The 17,770-nt window shown below is 41.7% G+C and overlaps 1 protein-coding gene across 1 annotated transcript in view; it reads left to right on the top strand.

Annotated features, from left to right (window-relative positions):
• Window positions 1-12,723, top strand: part of tshz3b (teashirt zinc finger homeobox 3b) — a 36,220-nt gene extending 23,497 nt beyond the window's left edge. The window contains exon 2 of the mRNA XM_070856456.1: window positions 7,410-12,723. Coding sequence (XP_070712557.1) covers window positions 7,410-11,068 — 3,659 coding nt within the window. The 3' untranslated portion in view covers window positions 11,069-12,723. The remainder of the gene's footprint in view (window positions 1-7,409) is intronic.
• The last annotated feature ends 5,047 nt before the right edge of the window (window positions 12,724-17,770 follow it).

Genomic DNA, 17,770 nt, shown 5'->3' with positions numbered 1-17,770 from the left:
ATACCCAACAACTAACCAGACTGCACTGCAAAGAGTGTGTTAGTGTGTGTATTTCTGACGGTGTGCCTGTGTGCTTGTGTTTGGGGGAATTGAAACACAGACATTTATGCACTCTATTTTAGCAAATCTCACTCAAAGCACCAAAGCATATACTGTCTAATTATTACTGGCATTCTGCTGTGTTTTCCCTTCTGTAACGGCTGTATGTGTCTGAAATGTGTTATATTATTCCTTATATTGTGCATCATAGTATTTTCTCATGTTGTTGCGTGTGCACTCTTGCCCTCTTGACAATTACAACTGTTCTCATGGAGACTGACAAAGATATGCAACAAAGATGGAGGAAGTGAGGGAAAACATACAGAAAAACAAAGGAACTAATTAGCGAAAGTGAAGAGACAAAAGAGCAGCCCCTATGTGCGTGAGGGAATCTGGAGATGACGGACGCCGAAGGAGAGAGAGAGAGAGAGAGAGAAAGAGGCAGGAGAGGGACGAGGAATGGCAGTAGGAGAGAGGAAGAACAGAGGAGGAGTAGGAGGTGAGGATAGAGAGAGTTCAGAAAGGAGAAACAAATGGGAAATGATGGATCTTGCTCAGCCCTGCCTGGCTAACTCTGCACATCCCGCACACACACACACACACACACACACACACACACACACACACACACACACACACAATCACACACACACACACACCCCCTGGGAAAAGTGCTCATGACCCTAGCTTGCCCTGTGGGCTTTGAGAGTGTGACTACTCCAAATGCAAGCTATCTGAATAACAAAGGACATTCAGATGACCATTTACTGACAGACTGTTGCCCACTGATGATATTTGTGTAGTGTGAGCAAGATATTGCGTCACACACTCATCACAGCAATACGCCCTGTGCTAAGATTTAACATCCATTATGTTGTCCAGCGCTTTCATGTGTTCGTATGTGAGCTACTGAACAAATGTGGTCTATTTCAGATGGAAAGCTGCTCAATAACAACTAAGAATTCTGAAGTACTGCCATCCCAGCAAAAACTGGTTCATACGGAGGAACCTTCAGAGACACCAGGGGTTCATTTTTGATCATTTGTGAACATTGATTACCAATAGTATTATGTATTATGAATTAGTAACTTAGCCATCAGATGAACAGTTCTTCTGTGTGATTTGTACTAAATATTGCATATGTGTTGGACAATATGATCCAAAAAGAAGGAAAAGAAGGCTAATTAATGCTAGTTGTCTGTATTGTTCCCTTAACATAACATTTAACAGTGACTGTCGGTGTGGCTTTGTGGTTGTTAGAGCATCTGGGTGCCATTTGAAATGCGTTTTGGTCTATAATGTAAACTTAAAATTCTTGTAGTGTTTATATCATTTAGTTAAAGAGTAATTAAGAATTATGTTTGACTGGAATTACGACATACTGTGACAGAGTTTCCAGGCCTAGTTATAATTTCGCCTTTCATAGAATGTTATTCGTCACATGGCAGGATTTGACAACATTATAATAACTCAGTCACACTAGCCGCCATTAAAAGCACCATTCTTTTTTTTTTTCTTTTGTCACATAAAGGTTTCACCCAAGCAATCTTTTGTTTTCTGTCCACCTTTTCAATGACTTCTCATCCACTTTTCTGTTGAATTACATAGAAATCTTTGTTTTTACAACATTTCACTTATTCCTTTACAGCTCCTCCATAATTAACTTGCAGCTTTACAGTCAGAGTGAGGTCACGTAGAGACTCAGCGTTACTGATGACAAGTACTTGTGTGTGCATGTGTGTGTGTGTGTGTGTGTGCGAGGGTGCAAAATATTCACCTCTCTTATGTGTGTTTAGGATGCCAAGACTCAGACATAGCTGGAAATACTGACTTGATAATTAGTTGGCACACTTTTGTTTCCATTTTTATAAATAACTGAATATAGCTGCTTTTACCACGAACACACATGCACACGTGCTCACACTCACACTAATTCCCACAGTTAAAAGTCAGCATTGACAAGTTGACTTTGTCAAGCAGACAAACTCATTTTAAATGCATGCGATTTGTACAAAAATTTAATCTGTTTTGTTAAATAAATACTGGACATGTATAAATACAGCACATACACACACACACACACACACACACACACACGACACACATCAGTGACTGTGTCAGTAGCTCTCTAGCCCAGGCATACACTCTAGTATTGGCACTGTAACAGCAGCATGTAAATACACTGTCAGCAGCTCCCCAGCTGAGTGGCATGGGGAGATGATTAGCCAGACTAACACCATTCACACACACACACACACATACGCACACACACACATGCACACATGCACACAAACATTTACAGACATACACAAGCATGCTACAACAGCATCTGTGTTTCTGAATAATCGCAGTATTTCAGTGTGCTGCGATGCTGCTGCAGCCACAGACAGACACACTAACTGTTGCCACTCCAAATCTAATCTCCCCTCTCTCATCCTCCCTCTCTCTCTCACTAACAACGCTGCCAGTATGTGCTGTATATGCTAATATTATCTCATCTTTTTTGAAAGGCATTTTGCATATTTCAGACTATCACGCGGTTCGTTATTGGTTATCTGCATGGAGCTAGTTCCACCTAAAAATAATTCATATACACTTCATACACATATGGGCCTGAAGAAAATAAAATGCATTTCAGATGGATACCAACAGAAACCAGAAATGTCTGAGAGCCATGTGTTGTGGTAGAATTTTAATTAGAATGGTCTTTTAGTCTTATTCTTAATCATAGTAATAACAGCACAGCAGTGGAATTACATTAATTCCCAATTTTGGCCCATAAATCTTAGTATCTTAGTATTAGTACAATACTGTCACTAGAAACGCTGTGTGACAACCAGTAACAAAGTATAAAATACTTCTAAGTACACTGTAAAGTCTGTTTTAAATGCATTGAGTAATATTACAAAAACTATTGAAAAATTTAGGAGATAAAGACATAAAAGCTGCACAGTAAACCAACTGTAATGTTAGTTTTGATTACCACACACACATTCTATTGTTTTTTATAGGACTATCATGGTTATTTGTGCATGACTCATTAGACAGTATGTGCTAGCAGCATGGCCTGCCATTGGAGAAGTAATTAGTGCGTCATATTCCAATGATACTGGAAATATGTTACAAGCCTGGAAAGTCATGTAGCTGGTTGAAGGAAGAGCTCCATTCCTCAGGCACCTGGGTCGATCGAACACCCCTTGGGATCGATGGCACGCCTCACCAATCCCAAGGCACTCACTGCAGACAGCCATGCCCCTTTAACCACCCTCGCTGCACACACACACGCACAGACACGCACACACACACACACACAGATAAGCCATTCTAGCAATTTGTATGTGTATGTCAAATCACAATAATTAAGCATTATCGATCTCAGATTCAATTAACTTCATTAACGTGGGTTGCACTGGTGATTGAGGAGGGAGGTGAGGATGGAGATTATAGGATCTCATCAAGTGGGAAATGGCTGGGGGAGGCTGCATGTAACACAAATATGTCAGGACACACTCATGCATAGAGTACATGAGAGGGAAAATCTTCAGCTTTGTCGCAACCAAAATGTTGCCGCACATGAGACTGATGTGGACAGTCTGTCCCTCGCTGTTTCACACACACACACACACACACACACACAGGCACACACACACAGGTCCAAGCAGAAGTGTAAACAGACAGCGCTGACGTGCCTATGTGCCTGATAGGGCTGTTAAGTGGTTATATAAGCATGATAAACTGTTTCCTAACATCATAACATCTGCAGAGAGCATCAGCATTTCCTCACTTCACACACAGACAGGAATTCATAGTTCACAATGACAGCATCATAATCTTTCAATAATTTAACATGACTGTAAAATGTTCCTTTTACTTTCATTTGACTATTTATTAGAATTAGCTTGTATAATGACTGGGATTTTTTTTTTTCAAATGTCAAGAATAAGTTAAAGGCCAGTCTAGCTCTCCCAGAAACTACTGTGGTGTTGCCAATCTCTCCCAGGCTGTTCCTCTGAAAATGAGATCAAACCACCTCTTCCACCTTGCTCACAATTCATCTCTCTCTCTCTCTCTCTCTCCCTACTAATTAATAGAGCACCAGTATACCTGGAGTGTTTGGCCCAAGCTTCCTCTATTCCAGCAGTTTTGTGTGTGTGCACATGTGTGTGAGTGTGGATGTGTTTCTCCATATTTATCTCAGTATCCTGGGTCATAGTGTTGTGAACCTTGCAGTCTGGACCTAAGCCAGTGGCCTTGGGGATCATCTCTGCATGCTCATGTTTGTGTTTGTGTGTGTGTGTGTGTGTGTGTGTGTGTGTGTGTGTGTGGACCCAGTCTTGACATACTTCCAAGCCCTCCCTGCTTCCTCTTCCTCCTTTTCTCCCCTCAGTCTCTTCTCCTTCTACCACATTTATTCATGTCTCCTTTCTTCTTCTTTTTTGGTTTGCGCTATAAACTCTGTCACAGCTTTACTTGACTGCGTTAGCTTCAACAATAAATAATAATGCATCAGGTATATTGTGACCTTTTCCCCATCATCCCCCTTCTTGCATGTAAACTTGATTGAACCTACTAAAAAAGACATCAGCAAATGCAGTATCACTGTCTTGTATGAAAAGGATTCATGAAAATGTTCATTTGGAACATGTTCACAAAAAAAAACATTGGTTAGCATGGTTGATACTGTTATTTTATGATGCCCAAAACAATGCAGGCAGTTGTAGATGAACTCAAACAGTCATTTCAGCCAATCCAATGCAAGCCATTGTATCATTTTATTGTAACATACCACCCATTACATATCAAAATGCTTCCATATTTCAACATTCTCCGTCTTAAAGTAGTCCAGAAATCCAGAAGTCATGCACTTCGTGATCCATGTAGGTGGATGTAGCCTACACACCAAGGTTTCTTTCAGCATATGCCGGTCTTGCTGGCAAACAATTTTCTCCTTGATCTTCTGCATGTGCCTCTATACATATTACACACTATCACAGATGAGCACACACACACACACACACATAGAAACACCGTGTTCGTATCACACAAAGGCAGCTAATTTGAAGCGGAGTTTATATGTTGTGTTTTAAAGGAGATTTCACATTGATGTTTGGCCTTGATGAGAGCGCCGGGCTGCTGTGCTCTGCTGTTTCCTCAGCCAGAGCATTGTTCTCTTAAACAGCTGTCGTTTTGGCTGATTCAGAACAGATGGCATGTACATGTGGGTTTGCTCGGCTGCACGTATGTGCGGGCTGGTAGATGTGTCTCCGAGACAGAGTGGGGGAGAGAGAGAGACAGGAGTGTAGGTATGTGTTTGTGTGTATGTTTGATATCCCTAAATGTTAAAATGTGCAGCTAAAATGGGCCATCAAGGTTTTAAAATTCTTGTACTTCAATGAAATAAAAGACAAACAAACCACAGCAACTGTGGGTGGGGGTCAGGAGGCCATGCAGTTTTTGAATTGCACACAACAGCACATAATATAAGATAACATGTTTGAAGTGTTTCAAATGGATCCTTTTTGTTAGAGTGAACGCTGGAGCAGACTGCATGTTCAACAGAGAAGCTCCTGAGATTGCCTGAAGGCAAAGAGTTGTTAGACTACAGCAGTTACAGTACAACTGGTGTGTGCATGTGTGTCTGTGTGTGTGAGTGAGTGTGTGTGTGTGTGTGTGTGATATGTGATGGGCTCTGGGATATCTGTGTCTCTGTGCATATGTTTGTCCCACGGCAGTGTTGTATCATTGCCGATGGCAACCAGTGGCCTGACAATGACAGAGATTCCTCTCTGTGTTGCTGCTGATGCAGTTCTAGCACATGCACAAATACACACACATCTTGCAGTAGTAGAGATAAGAGTTGGCAACAACTGAAGTGCATTGTATGATATGTCTGGCAGGTTATTTAGGTATTACTTGTGGTAGTCCATACGTCCTTATGTTTTTATGCCCTTATTTTCACAAAACTGCAGGCATGATTTGGAGTTGTGTTTTTAAATTAGTATCCTTGCACATCATTTTTTTTCTTTCTGTTGTTTACAAGTAATTTAGCTGCGCATGTCCATCATAAATGTGACACAATTTTACATTCATTTAACCTATTTGCATCTTTGGATTATGATTATGTGCTTCCGTGCCGCACCCATTCCACTGACCGGCTTAGTCTGTGTTTACATACCAGCTTAGATGAGTGATGGCCTGTTACAGAAAGGAATGCTAGGCACAAGGCCATTGACGTTCACACACGCTCATCTTCTCTGCCAGTGTAGTTGCTAAAACAAGAGGTTTGTGTATCCATGTGCCTGTGTGTATGTGTGTGTGTGTGTGTTTCAGTTGTTATTCAGAAATCCAGCCTTAATCACAAAGTGTGAGCATGCAGCGTTTCTCATCTTATGTTGTTTTATCCTTTTGATAGACTTATTAACTAAAGAAAACATTCATAGATGTACAGAGAGGCAAAACTGTGATTTGTCTTGATACATATTTTCTCTGTATGATTTCCATTGTATTATACTTAAACTAGAGGGATTTGAATATAAATTGAAAGCCTCAAGCCCACTCCCCGAAGCTAAACTGTAAATAATAACTCTAAACTTTTTCTAATCTTTGGTAATTGAAGCAAATGGGTTTTGCGGGGAGAGATTTGTTGCAGGCAAACGTACATACATTCATTTTTATTTACGAGGAGGCGAGGGCTGAGCAGTGTAATGAGTGAAAATGCATGCTTAATTTAAATGGTGAGTGTGTCTGTTAGGGAATGCATTAGAGTCTGCAGAAGAAGCGTAAGACATATTAATTGACAGACAGGAACCGCTGTCTCCGAGGTTGATACAAGTAATTTATTACTTCAGAAACGAATGCCACCGCCAGAATGTGCTTCATTAATTTCAAATTTAGTTTTAATTTCAAGCTGTTGCCCCTTGAGAAGAATAAGGTGGCAAGTTCTGTTTGAAGAGACATATTTTCCCTCTCCCTCCCTCCATCTTTCTCTTACCATCCTCCATCTCTCTCTCTCTCTCTGGCTGTCGCTGATTTTCTGCAGTACAGAACAAAGACCTGGGGGTGGAGAGAAAATGGGAGGGGGTGGTGACTTGATTCAAATTTGAAAATAATATCAATGTAGAAGGTGGAAGTTTGAACAGGTTTACTGCAACAGTTTATGATTGGAAATGCTTTGTCTCTGAATGTCATTGGATGATTGCTCTATTTCCTGTGGAGAAAGTGTGAAGGCCATTATCTTTTGTTTCTATCAGTTCTCTACTTGGTGAAGAAACAGGAATGCAGAGTTTGAGAATGTCCATCATTAGATATGCTGTCAGTGTGGCTCTAACAAATCTCTCTCTCTTTGTTTTTTCTTCTCTCTACTTGAGCAGCATACGTCCCTGAGGATGAGAAAGAAGCAGCCCTGTTGGATGAGGACCTGGATGGAGACGACTCAGCTCAGGAAGGGGAAGAGCCTGCCACCAAGTTCCTATGTCAGGACAAGGACTTCCTTCTCAAGGACAGACCAGGATCTACTGGTTTCCATGACTCCCCTAATGCTGCTGACTTTTCTGGTCAGGAGCTGGACAGTGAATCTCACCTGAGTGAATCCAGTGACAGAATGTCTGATTTTGAGAGCTCCTCAGTTAAAAATGAGGATGATGTTCTCCTCTCTAAAGACCCTTCAAATGCTCTGTCCCTGTCTTCCTCTTCGGCCATGATGGTTGCTGCCAATGCCATTGCCCCAGTAAGCGGAGATGAGGCCATAATAACCACAACAGGATCTGTGGCTGACAGCCTGGAGAAGATGAAGGCCATTTACACCTCTTTCCTGACCAACTCCTATTGGTCTACACTGAATCTGAATCTGAGCCAGCCCCCTGCAGAAAAACCCCCTCGCAGTCACAGCAGCAACAGTAGCAGCAGCAGTAGCAGTAGCTGTGGGAGTGGAGGCTATGACTGGCACCAGACAGCTATGGCAAAAACCCTCCAGCAGGCCTCACAGAATCACCAACACAGACTCGGCCTGGTTCAACACCCCACAGTGGCTGTGTCCACAGCATGTACAGAACCCAACCTCTTTAGCACCGTCCAGCTGTACCGTCAGAGCTCCAAGCTGTATGGCTCTATATTTACTGGTGCCAGCAAGTTCCGCTGTAAGGACTGCAGTGCGGCCTATGACACACTGGTGGGGCTCACAGTGCACATGAACGAGACAGGCCACTACCGTGATGATAACCACGAGACAGATGGTGAGGGTGCTAAACGGTGGTCAAAACCAAGAAAGCGTTCCTTGCTAGAGATGGAGGGGAAGGAGGATGCACAGAAAGTTCTGAAGTGCATGTACTGTGGGCACTCCTTTGAATCCCTTCAAGATTTAAGTGTCCATATGATTAAGACGAAACACTACCAGAAAGTGCCTCTGAAAGAGCCTGTTACACCGGTGGCAGCTAAGATTATCTCCTCAGCTCGAAAGAGGGCCCCTATTGACCTAGATATCCCTAGCTCACCCGACTCTAACGGAGGCACCACACCTAAGCCCACCTCCCTCAATGACTCTAATGATATACTTCAGAAGGTCACCAATCCTTACATCACACCCAACAATCGTTATGGACATCAGAATGGTGCCAGCTACGCCTGGCAGTTTGAATCCAGGAAGTCACAAATCCTCAAATGCATGGAGTGTGGCAGCTCTCATGACACATTGCAAGAACTTACAGCTCACATGATGGTGACAGGACACTTTATTAAAGTCACCAACTCTGCTATTAAGAAAGGTAAACCCATTATAGAGTCACCAGCCCCAGTCCAAATATCCAATTCAACAGCTGAAGAAAAGGTGCAGTCTGTTCCCCTGGCTGCCACGACCTTCTCTCCTCCACCTGCCCCAGTGCCACCTCCAACCAGCATCTCCCCCACTGCCATTGCTGTGGAGATTAAAAAGGAGGAGAAAGAGGAGGAATGCACTAAAGAGTCCCTTATCAACAATGTTAACAATATCAACAAAGAGAAGAAGACAGGAGGTGAGGAGGAGGCAGAGGAGAAGTTTGATATTTCTTCAAAATACTCTTATCTGACTGAGGAGGATCTTGATGAAAGTCCAAAAGGGGGTCTTGATATCCTTAAGTCCTTGGAGAACACAGTGACCACAGCTATCAACAAAGCCCAGAATGGAGCTCCAAGCTGGGGTGGATATCCCAGTATCCATGCTGCCTATCAGCTCCCAAACATAATGAAGCTCTCTCTAGGCAACTCCGGGAAGAGTTCTCCCCTTAAATACATGTTCCCTGGAGGGGAACTCCTCTCTCCCACTGGAAAAAACCAGCCTCTGATCTCCCCTTCAAGCCGCCAGACCTCCCCGCTGCCCAAAAACAACTTCCATGCTATGGAGGAACTGGTCAAGAAAGTGACAGAGAAAGTGGCCAAGGTAGAGGAGAAAATGAGAGAGCCCAGTGGTGTTGTGAGGGGATCTCCTTTGAGACGTACCACGCCTTCACCCTGCAACAGCGAGGCAGGTGACTCAGCCCGAGGAGAGTCCCCCAAAGAAAATAGAGCAGGAGGCTGTAAAACCCCTGAGAATACAAGTGGAGTGGAAAAGGCAGCAGGTGATGGAAGTGGAGCCAATCACAGAGATTCAAATGGAGATATTTCCAAAAAGGAGACTGTGGAGAATGGAGTGGAGTCCAATGCTGTGACATCCCCCTTGCCTGCCTCCCTGTGTGGCAGTACAGCTATCATAACAGACCATCCACCCCCAGAACAGCCATTCGTCAACCCTCTCAGCGCACTGCAGTCAGTAATGAACGTCCATCTGGGGAAGGCTGCTAAGCCTGCCCTGCCCTCCCTTGACCCCATGAGCATGCTGTTCAAGATGAGCAACAGCCTGGCAGAAAAAGCAGCAGTGGCTGCTTCCACCCCACCAGCACAGACCAAAAAGCCAAGTAATGACCACTTAGACCGCTACTTCTACCAGCAACATCTAAACAACGACCAACCCATGGATCTCACCAAGGGCAAAAATGCTGACAAAATCAGCAGTAGTGGTTCTTTGGGCTCAGCAGCTCTCTCTTCTACCACCTCCACCCCATCTTCAATTTCTCCTTCCTGCACTGTCACCATGACCAAAGCCTCAGCTGCAGTAGCTTCCTTTATGTCAACCTCCCCTTTGAGAGAAAATGCACTGTCAGACATCTCTGACATGTTAAGGAACCTGACAGAGAGTCAGACTGTCTCCAAGTCCTCCACACCTACCAGCTTGTCTGAGCGTTCTGACATTGAAGGCGTCACACAGGAGGAGACAGAAGATTTTTCACCAGCCCAAAAACGTAAAGGCCGCCAGTCCAACTGGAACCCTCAACACCTCCTCATCCTACAAGCTCAGTTTGCTTCCAGTCTGAGACAAACAAGTGATGGCAAGTACATGATGTCAGACCTGAGCCCACAGGAGAGAATGCACATCTCCCGTTTCACTGGCCTCTCAATGACTACAATATCCCACTGGTTGGCTAATGTCAAGTACCAACTGAGAAGAACTGGTGGCACCAAGTTCTTGAAAAACTTGGATTCAGGTCACCCAGTGTTCTTCTGCAGCGACTGCGCCTCTCAGATCCGCTCACCATCCACCTACGTCAGCCACTTGGAATCCCACTTGGGCTTCCGTCTACGAGATCTGGCCAAGCTTTCTGGGGAGCAGCTGCTCAGCCAGATATCACAGCAACATCATCAACAACGCCACACCAAAGGACTATCTGAAAAACTGCTCTCTAATCTTCATCCATCCAGCCACCCTTTAGCCTCTTCTATACCCACATCCCTATCCTCATCCTTACCCATCTCCCTGTCCTCATCCTTAACCACCTCCCTGCCCTCAACACAATCACCATCACCCTCCCCCGATAATGAAGACGACAGTGTTGCCATGTACCAGTGCAAGCTCTGCAACCGGACTTTTGCAAGCAAGCATGCAGTCAAGCTTCACCTGAGCAAGACTCATGGGAAGTCCCCTGAGGACCACCTCATGTATGTGTGTGAGCTGGAGAAACAGTAGCACTGGCTAGGGACAATGCTGTATTCTTTTGTAATGGTTCACTCTTTCTTGGTCGTCTCTCTCAAATGTTTCTCTGACATTTCTTTCAAAGAAAAGAAAGGATTATTAACGTGATGGAACTGCACAAAGATGCCATACAACTACTGCTTTGAGTTTTGGCACATGGTTTTAAATTTTGCGTTGTAGCAGTTGTTTTTATCTTTTGTTTCTGTGTGAGGTAGACTCACGCTGGCCCAAGACACTTGATTTTAGTGATCTCCTTTGACAGGAAAAGTGACTTTTTTCATAATGTGCAGATGGGGCTGTTTTCATGGAGAAGATGGTATGAGATATGAAGAGATATGAAGGTTTAGAAAAAGAGATTCTAAAATGAAGTGGTGTGTATTTTGAAACGTGTGTAAATGGAATTAAGGTCCTTTATATTTTGGCATCACTGGGTTGTGATAAGCTGCATGCATAAATGAAAGTTTAGTTAAACATTTTATAACTAAATCTGGTGCACTTTCCATTATTTTTGTTTTACTCTGCCACTCATTCTATCTGTTTTTTTTCCGTTTTGTGCTGGAGTCAGCATTTTAAATTTAACCCTCTGAGTACGTCTAAGCACTTCTACACCTAAGATCCAAACATGAATGACTCAAGATTTGAGATTGGGAATTTCTGAAGCTATTCTGAGAATTAGGTAGACAATGCGTGCATTGTGTCTGCAATGCGTGTTTCCCTGACATAGAGTATGTTGAGTCCAATCCTAGACATGAAAGCATTTTTTTAAACGCAGATTCTCTATTCACTGCAAGGTTTCCATCTTGGGCTTAATAATTGCGTGAAAGATGCTTGCAGGACTTGACACATGCATTGTAGCTATGTGGCAAAAAAGGAAAAAAAAAGTATTTTAAGTCTTTTACTTTGGTCGATCAGGGACCTATATTAATTCAGGTCTGTGTAAAATATGTATATAAAAACATATTAACTAATTCCTGTCTAAATTATGCATCATTTCTATATTTTTAATTTAAATGGATTATGACTATCTGCTGGTGCACATTATATGAAGACATAAATAAAATTGTTTTGCACAATAGTTTTATAAATGTGTTATTTAATCAAAGGATACGAAAAAAGATAGGTAGCAAAAGGATGACAACAGGTGAATCTTTTTATTCCCAACTCGTGCTCAAAGGGTTAATGACTCTTTTTACCAGACACTACATGTGCCGCTGTATGAACACTTAAAAGATATAAAGGTTGTACAAAAAAGATGTTACTTTATGAAAATATTTCACATGTAAACTGTTATTTATAAGCACTCTTGGTTGTTTCATATCGTTGAATGCCTTTTTCGATTGGTCCTATTTTTTTGTTCTGTCTAATTACTCTGCCATGATTCCACACTGCAGCTTTATCTTTTTGGGATATGAAAGGTAACCATGGTTACACTAACCTCTTGAGTGACAAGTTCTGCTACATTTTTGGCAGTTAATTTGCTGAAGTAACTGACAGCTGCCAGTGTAGAGAAATAAAAAAAAAATCCTTATGTGTAAAATATCGGCATGTAAACAGCACAGATACTGTAATGCATTCTGTGCCGTTAGTCTTTTTCATTTCGTTCTTTCGTTTTCTGTTGTTGTTGTTCTTGACAATGAACCCCCATTATATGACTTCATATAACCTTGTTTTCTACTGCAGCATTAAAAAAGGAAACTGTTTTTTGCAATAATGTGTGTGTGCATCTTGTGTCATGGCTATCAATTATGTGTGTGCTGTGCAGTCCCTAATGAGCACATTAGACTGGGAGTGTGTCAACGTCTGTCTGTGACGAGCTGCAGACTAGTTTACAGTGAGTGGCAGCAGCGGGGCCGTGTGGGAGACAAACACACACTCACACACACACACACACATACATACACACAAACACAGACATGCAAACAGACACCATTATTGTTGGGCTTTCCAAGTAGCCTCTTCTGCTGTCCTGGTGGCTTAGACTAAGGCATATACTGCATATATAAGAATGTACCTGCAACAAAGGCCTTAGAAATATTAAAGAATCAAATGACAAAAGTTGTTTAATCATTGTAAGTGGTCACTGGAGCAATATAACACCCAATGAGCATACACATACACACCCTCTTTCTCTTTCCACATGTAATACTAAAGTACAGTATAAAGACACACACATACACTTCCCTTCCATAACCCAAGTTCGATAATTACTTCTGACGTCCATTTTGTGACTACTTTCTGTGAGGTAAGAAACCTGGCAGACATATTTGTTTAAGCTTCATGGGAGATGACAACAATGCTGACAAGATGAGCAGATCCTTTCAAGTGTTTATTTATTCATAATTTTCTCTATCTTGAGCTGTGATTAAATAGGAATTGTATCACTATCAATTTGATGATATGTGCTGCACAACAGTGCGATATAGACAAAGCAGATGGAAGGAAGAGTTTTAGCTGACTGGAGGAAGAGATCTATGGGCGCTGCTTTCTGTTCAAAGATCTACATGAGAATCAGTATATGTTCGGTACAGATATGGGAATGAAAATACAGAGGTAGGTATTAACTGGACAGAAAAATGTTGAAGATATAGCACATGTATATCAACAGGCGAATCTGCTCACACAAGCACAAGTGCACTACATAAACATACATGTTGGACACATAATAAAGTGAGAGTGCTGTCTGTTCCTAAAATACATTACTTTTTTTGTTCCATTCTGCCACTTATTATACCGTGCAGAAAGAAAAATAAATACATAACTGCATGCATGGGCAAGTACACACACCTGCATGCAACACAAACACACAACAACTCTGAATTGTACAGACCAGTATACCAAATTATCTTCTTTTCTTCACACATACACACATAGACGCACAAAAGGCCAATACACACACACACACCTCTCAACAGCCAGGTATAAGGACTTCATCCGCAGTGACAAGGTGCCACTGTGTGTGAAAATGTCAGCCTTCAATGGAACAGCCTTAAGTCTGGCACCGTATTTAAGGCTCTCATTAGCCTCAAAGAAAATATGCGTGAAATTGAAGTGTAAGAAAGCCATTTTCTCTCTCCCTGCCTTCACATCCGGAGAGCAGAGGCAAGGGCTTATTAAGGTTCAAAACTAGCATGCAGGAGACAATGGGTACCAGCACTGGGATGTGTATATATACACACACACACACACACATATATGTATGCAGGCACACATACATTGAAGCATTTTCACATTCACACACTTATTATGTATCTCAGTGTAATCAGAACATGCATTAAACCCTAATTGTTAAGTAAAATGATGAATATATGTTGACCTGCAAACACTTACAATCCAGAGGAAGACACCAACATTTATGTTTTTTTCTTTCTCTTGAAAAGCACTCGTCAGTTTGTTCATTTTATGCACCATGTATGTACTGTAGCTCATAATGATTTGCACCTAATTTCTTCCAAAGGGGAAAAGGTGATTTGACAACACTTGTGGTAATGGATGGTAATGTAAGGGCACTTTAACAATGCAGGTCTGAGAGTTCCATTTGAAATGATTGACACACCTTGATAATCAAACTGTATACCTGTTTACAGCACAAACAGTGGGCTAGGACTTTCAATACAGTTGCATTGTTTTAATAAACCTTAGAAGGACAATCTTCAATTTTGTTGGCAAAATTTGTTGGTCAAAAAATTAGGTCTGATGTAATGAAAATCATGATTATTACAACTTAAACTCAACTGTTGACCGATACACATCACCCACAGCTACAAGCTTTTGTCTCATGCGGAAACAATTAGTCGATAAATCAATTAATAAACAACAGTTCTGTTAACCTTTCAATCAGCAAAGTGATGTCTCATGCAACAAGAAGAAAAGTATACAGCCATGGTAGCTAAAAATGCAAATGTTGGCTGTTTTTAGCTTTTCAAATGCAATGATCTGCTGCATTTGTATATCTTTTTTATACCTTTGTCGAAAGATTTTTTAGCCATGCTAATGTCATGGCTGTAGGGTCTGTTGGTCCACCACTTTTATCCAGACTGAAATGTCTCAAGAACTTTTGGAAAGATTGCCATGAAAGGTTTGTATTGATATCCACAGTTCCCAGAGGATGAATCCTACTGACTTGACCCAAGAGGTCAACATTTCTGGCATTGAGACAAATGCCTTGACAACTGTTGGATGGATTGCTATCATAGTACAGTTACTTATGTCACCCATAACAAGAAATGCATTCACTTAAGTTATCTCCTAACTTTTCCTCTAACACCATCATCAGGTCACCAAATAGCAAGTAACTGCGAAACTAATGACTTTGCCATCAGCTGTACTTTGTGTTTAGTGCTAATTAGCAAGTGTCAGCAGGCTATCATTCTAAACTACAATTGTTTGCATGCTGAACATTAAAACTTCTAAACATCATGATGTTAGCATTGTCACTGTCAGCATTTTAACATGCTGAGATTAGCATTTTGCTCAAAGAACTGCAGCGCCCGACTGCAGCCACATAACTACTAGCACGGCTGTAGAGTTTCACTATGTTTAGAGGATAAAGGATAAAGCAAAAATAACCTGTAACTCGATGGATAATCAAGATAATTATTACTTGCAGCACTACTTCCATCACAAGGCATACTATGCACATGCTGCTTTCTTAACTGTCTGCAATTAATCATGATTGGCCTATTCTTTGAACTATGTAAAGTTTTCAATGTGGAGTTGACTTTCTGAGACATTAAAGGACTTTGCTGCCTGAACCAGCTACGTCAGTGAACATTAACATCTTAATAGTTGTTTTGGAGATGGTGCTACGTGCCAACATATCACATCCTCATTGTAGCCCAGACAATGCAACCGTCAGAATCCCCCAGGAACATAGAGTGAGCCTCCACAACAGTAAGCTGCTCACATGCATTTGAGGAAGGTGTGCTGCAGATCCAGATAGCTTTATCTAAAGCAGGGGGCTGGTAGGAGGGTGGGGATACAAGCTCACTGGATCTACTCCACACAATGGAATCACACGGCATAACACAAATAAAGCCAGGGTACGAGCAAGCACACTCCTTACACAAAGACACACGGGGAAAGCGCCCTGTCTGTCTTACTTTCTCTTGATTTCTTTTTCTGTTCCCATTTCTTCTATCTCCTGTTCTTTCTTTCCCTTGCACACAGACAGTCACACAGATACATTGCTATCTATAGACTGACATGGCAGCTGCCTCATATATCGTATTATTTGTTTTTCTATTAACAATAATATTGTTTTTATTGCTAAAACTTTATGCCACTTAGCTTTTTCAGAGCAGTCCTCATCCTCTTCTCAAAGACACCAGTATCCTTAATTAAGTTGAAACAGCTGGCCGCTTGCCTCTAGGGATGGCACTGACGGTCCATTGGCAGGTCAGTCCACCTGATATATCCTGACTTTTCCACTATAACCATCTTAAATTTTAAATGTTCCTTTGTCCTTTGCTTTGGGACCATCAGTCTCAGTCTTGTTTTTATATAGTTTTCGCAGTACTTCTCACAAACCAGGTATTGAATATAAGTGCGATTGCTGTGTATCTTAGAAGAAACATACAAATTCTGTGTGCACATTACATATGTTAAGGCCCAGATCACAACAGTTACATATACACATGCACAGGCAGGACGGGACCTAAACAAGAGACACATACATGCATACACATCAAGAAAATACAGTGATGTTAAGAAGTAAACACTACTAACCTCACAAGTCAATGCTGCAGTCACTAACCTAATGCCTTGTCCCAATACTTGTAGGGCAAAAACATACTATTCTGACAGCCCCACTTACTTTATTGAGCCTTTATGCTGTATAGGAGTACAGAAAATGCAAAGCTTCAACTACCCTGTTTACTCAGTTGATATTGATTGACTGGGGTTTCTACTCAAAGAGGGCCTCCTAACAAATATCTGCCAAGAGCCTGTAAAAGGGTAGTCTGCCTTGCTTCAGCGTCATCAGATTCAACCAGTCTACTTACTGACCTGAAACGATTCAGATTGATTTTCAGACCGTTTTTACAGCATGTTCTTGCCTTGTTACTTAAAGGCATTATTCTCCAAAAATTCACATGTCGTACTGTGGATCTAGCCATGGACTCTAACAGCCTCATGCTATAATTTCTACAGCCAAAAAAAAAAGGTTTTAGGCTGCAAACTCTGTAGGCCTACAACCATTCAGTTGCTGGTGGTTCGTGGTAAGGCAAATTGAAGCCTAAATTATTTTTGCAACTAATCTGCTTGCTAACAGTTGGTTTAAAAGTAGAAATTTGTCTTAACTGCAACAGCAAGATAACCTTTCTGCTTCATTATGTATGAAGCTAACACAGCACTAAGCATTTGCACTACTATAACAAACCAAATTGAACTCATTGACTGTAAAACCCTCCACAAGTCCAAAAGATTATTCTGTGTTTGTCTGTCTTCATGTCTCTTGGCCATTAATTCAACAGAGCAAGTCATTTTGGTAACGTTACCAGGGCCTTGATTTGCTAATGTCTTGCTTTTGAAGGGAGATATTCATGTGTACAACCACTGATGTCTCAGATCATGGGAATGAAATATGTAAATTCTGTCTTTGCAGGTTTTTCGGCAATATTCCTTAAGAAGACTATGGGAAGTGTGCCAAGAGACTGGGAAGTTGCACATCAAAGTCATACACCAGAAGCATCTGGGGCT

Source organism: Pempheris klunzingeri, chromosome 1 (genome assembly GCF_042242105.1).
Source record: "Pempheris klunzingeri isolate RE-2024b chromosome 1, fPemKlu1.hap1, whole genome shotgun sequence".
NCBI lineage: Eukaryota > Metazoa > Chordata > Actinopteri > Acropomatiformes > Pempheridae > Pempheris > Pempheris klunzingeri.
This window is presented reverse-complemented; position numbering and strand designations above follow the sequence as displayed.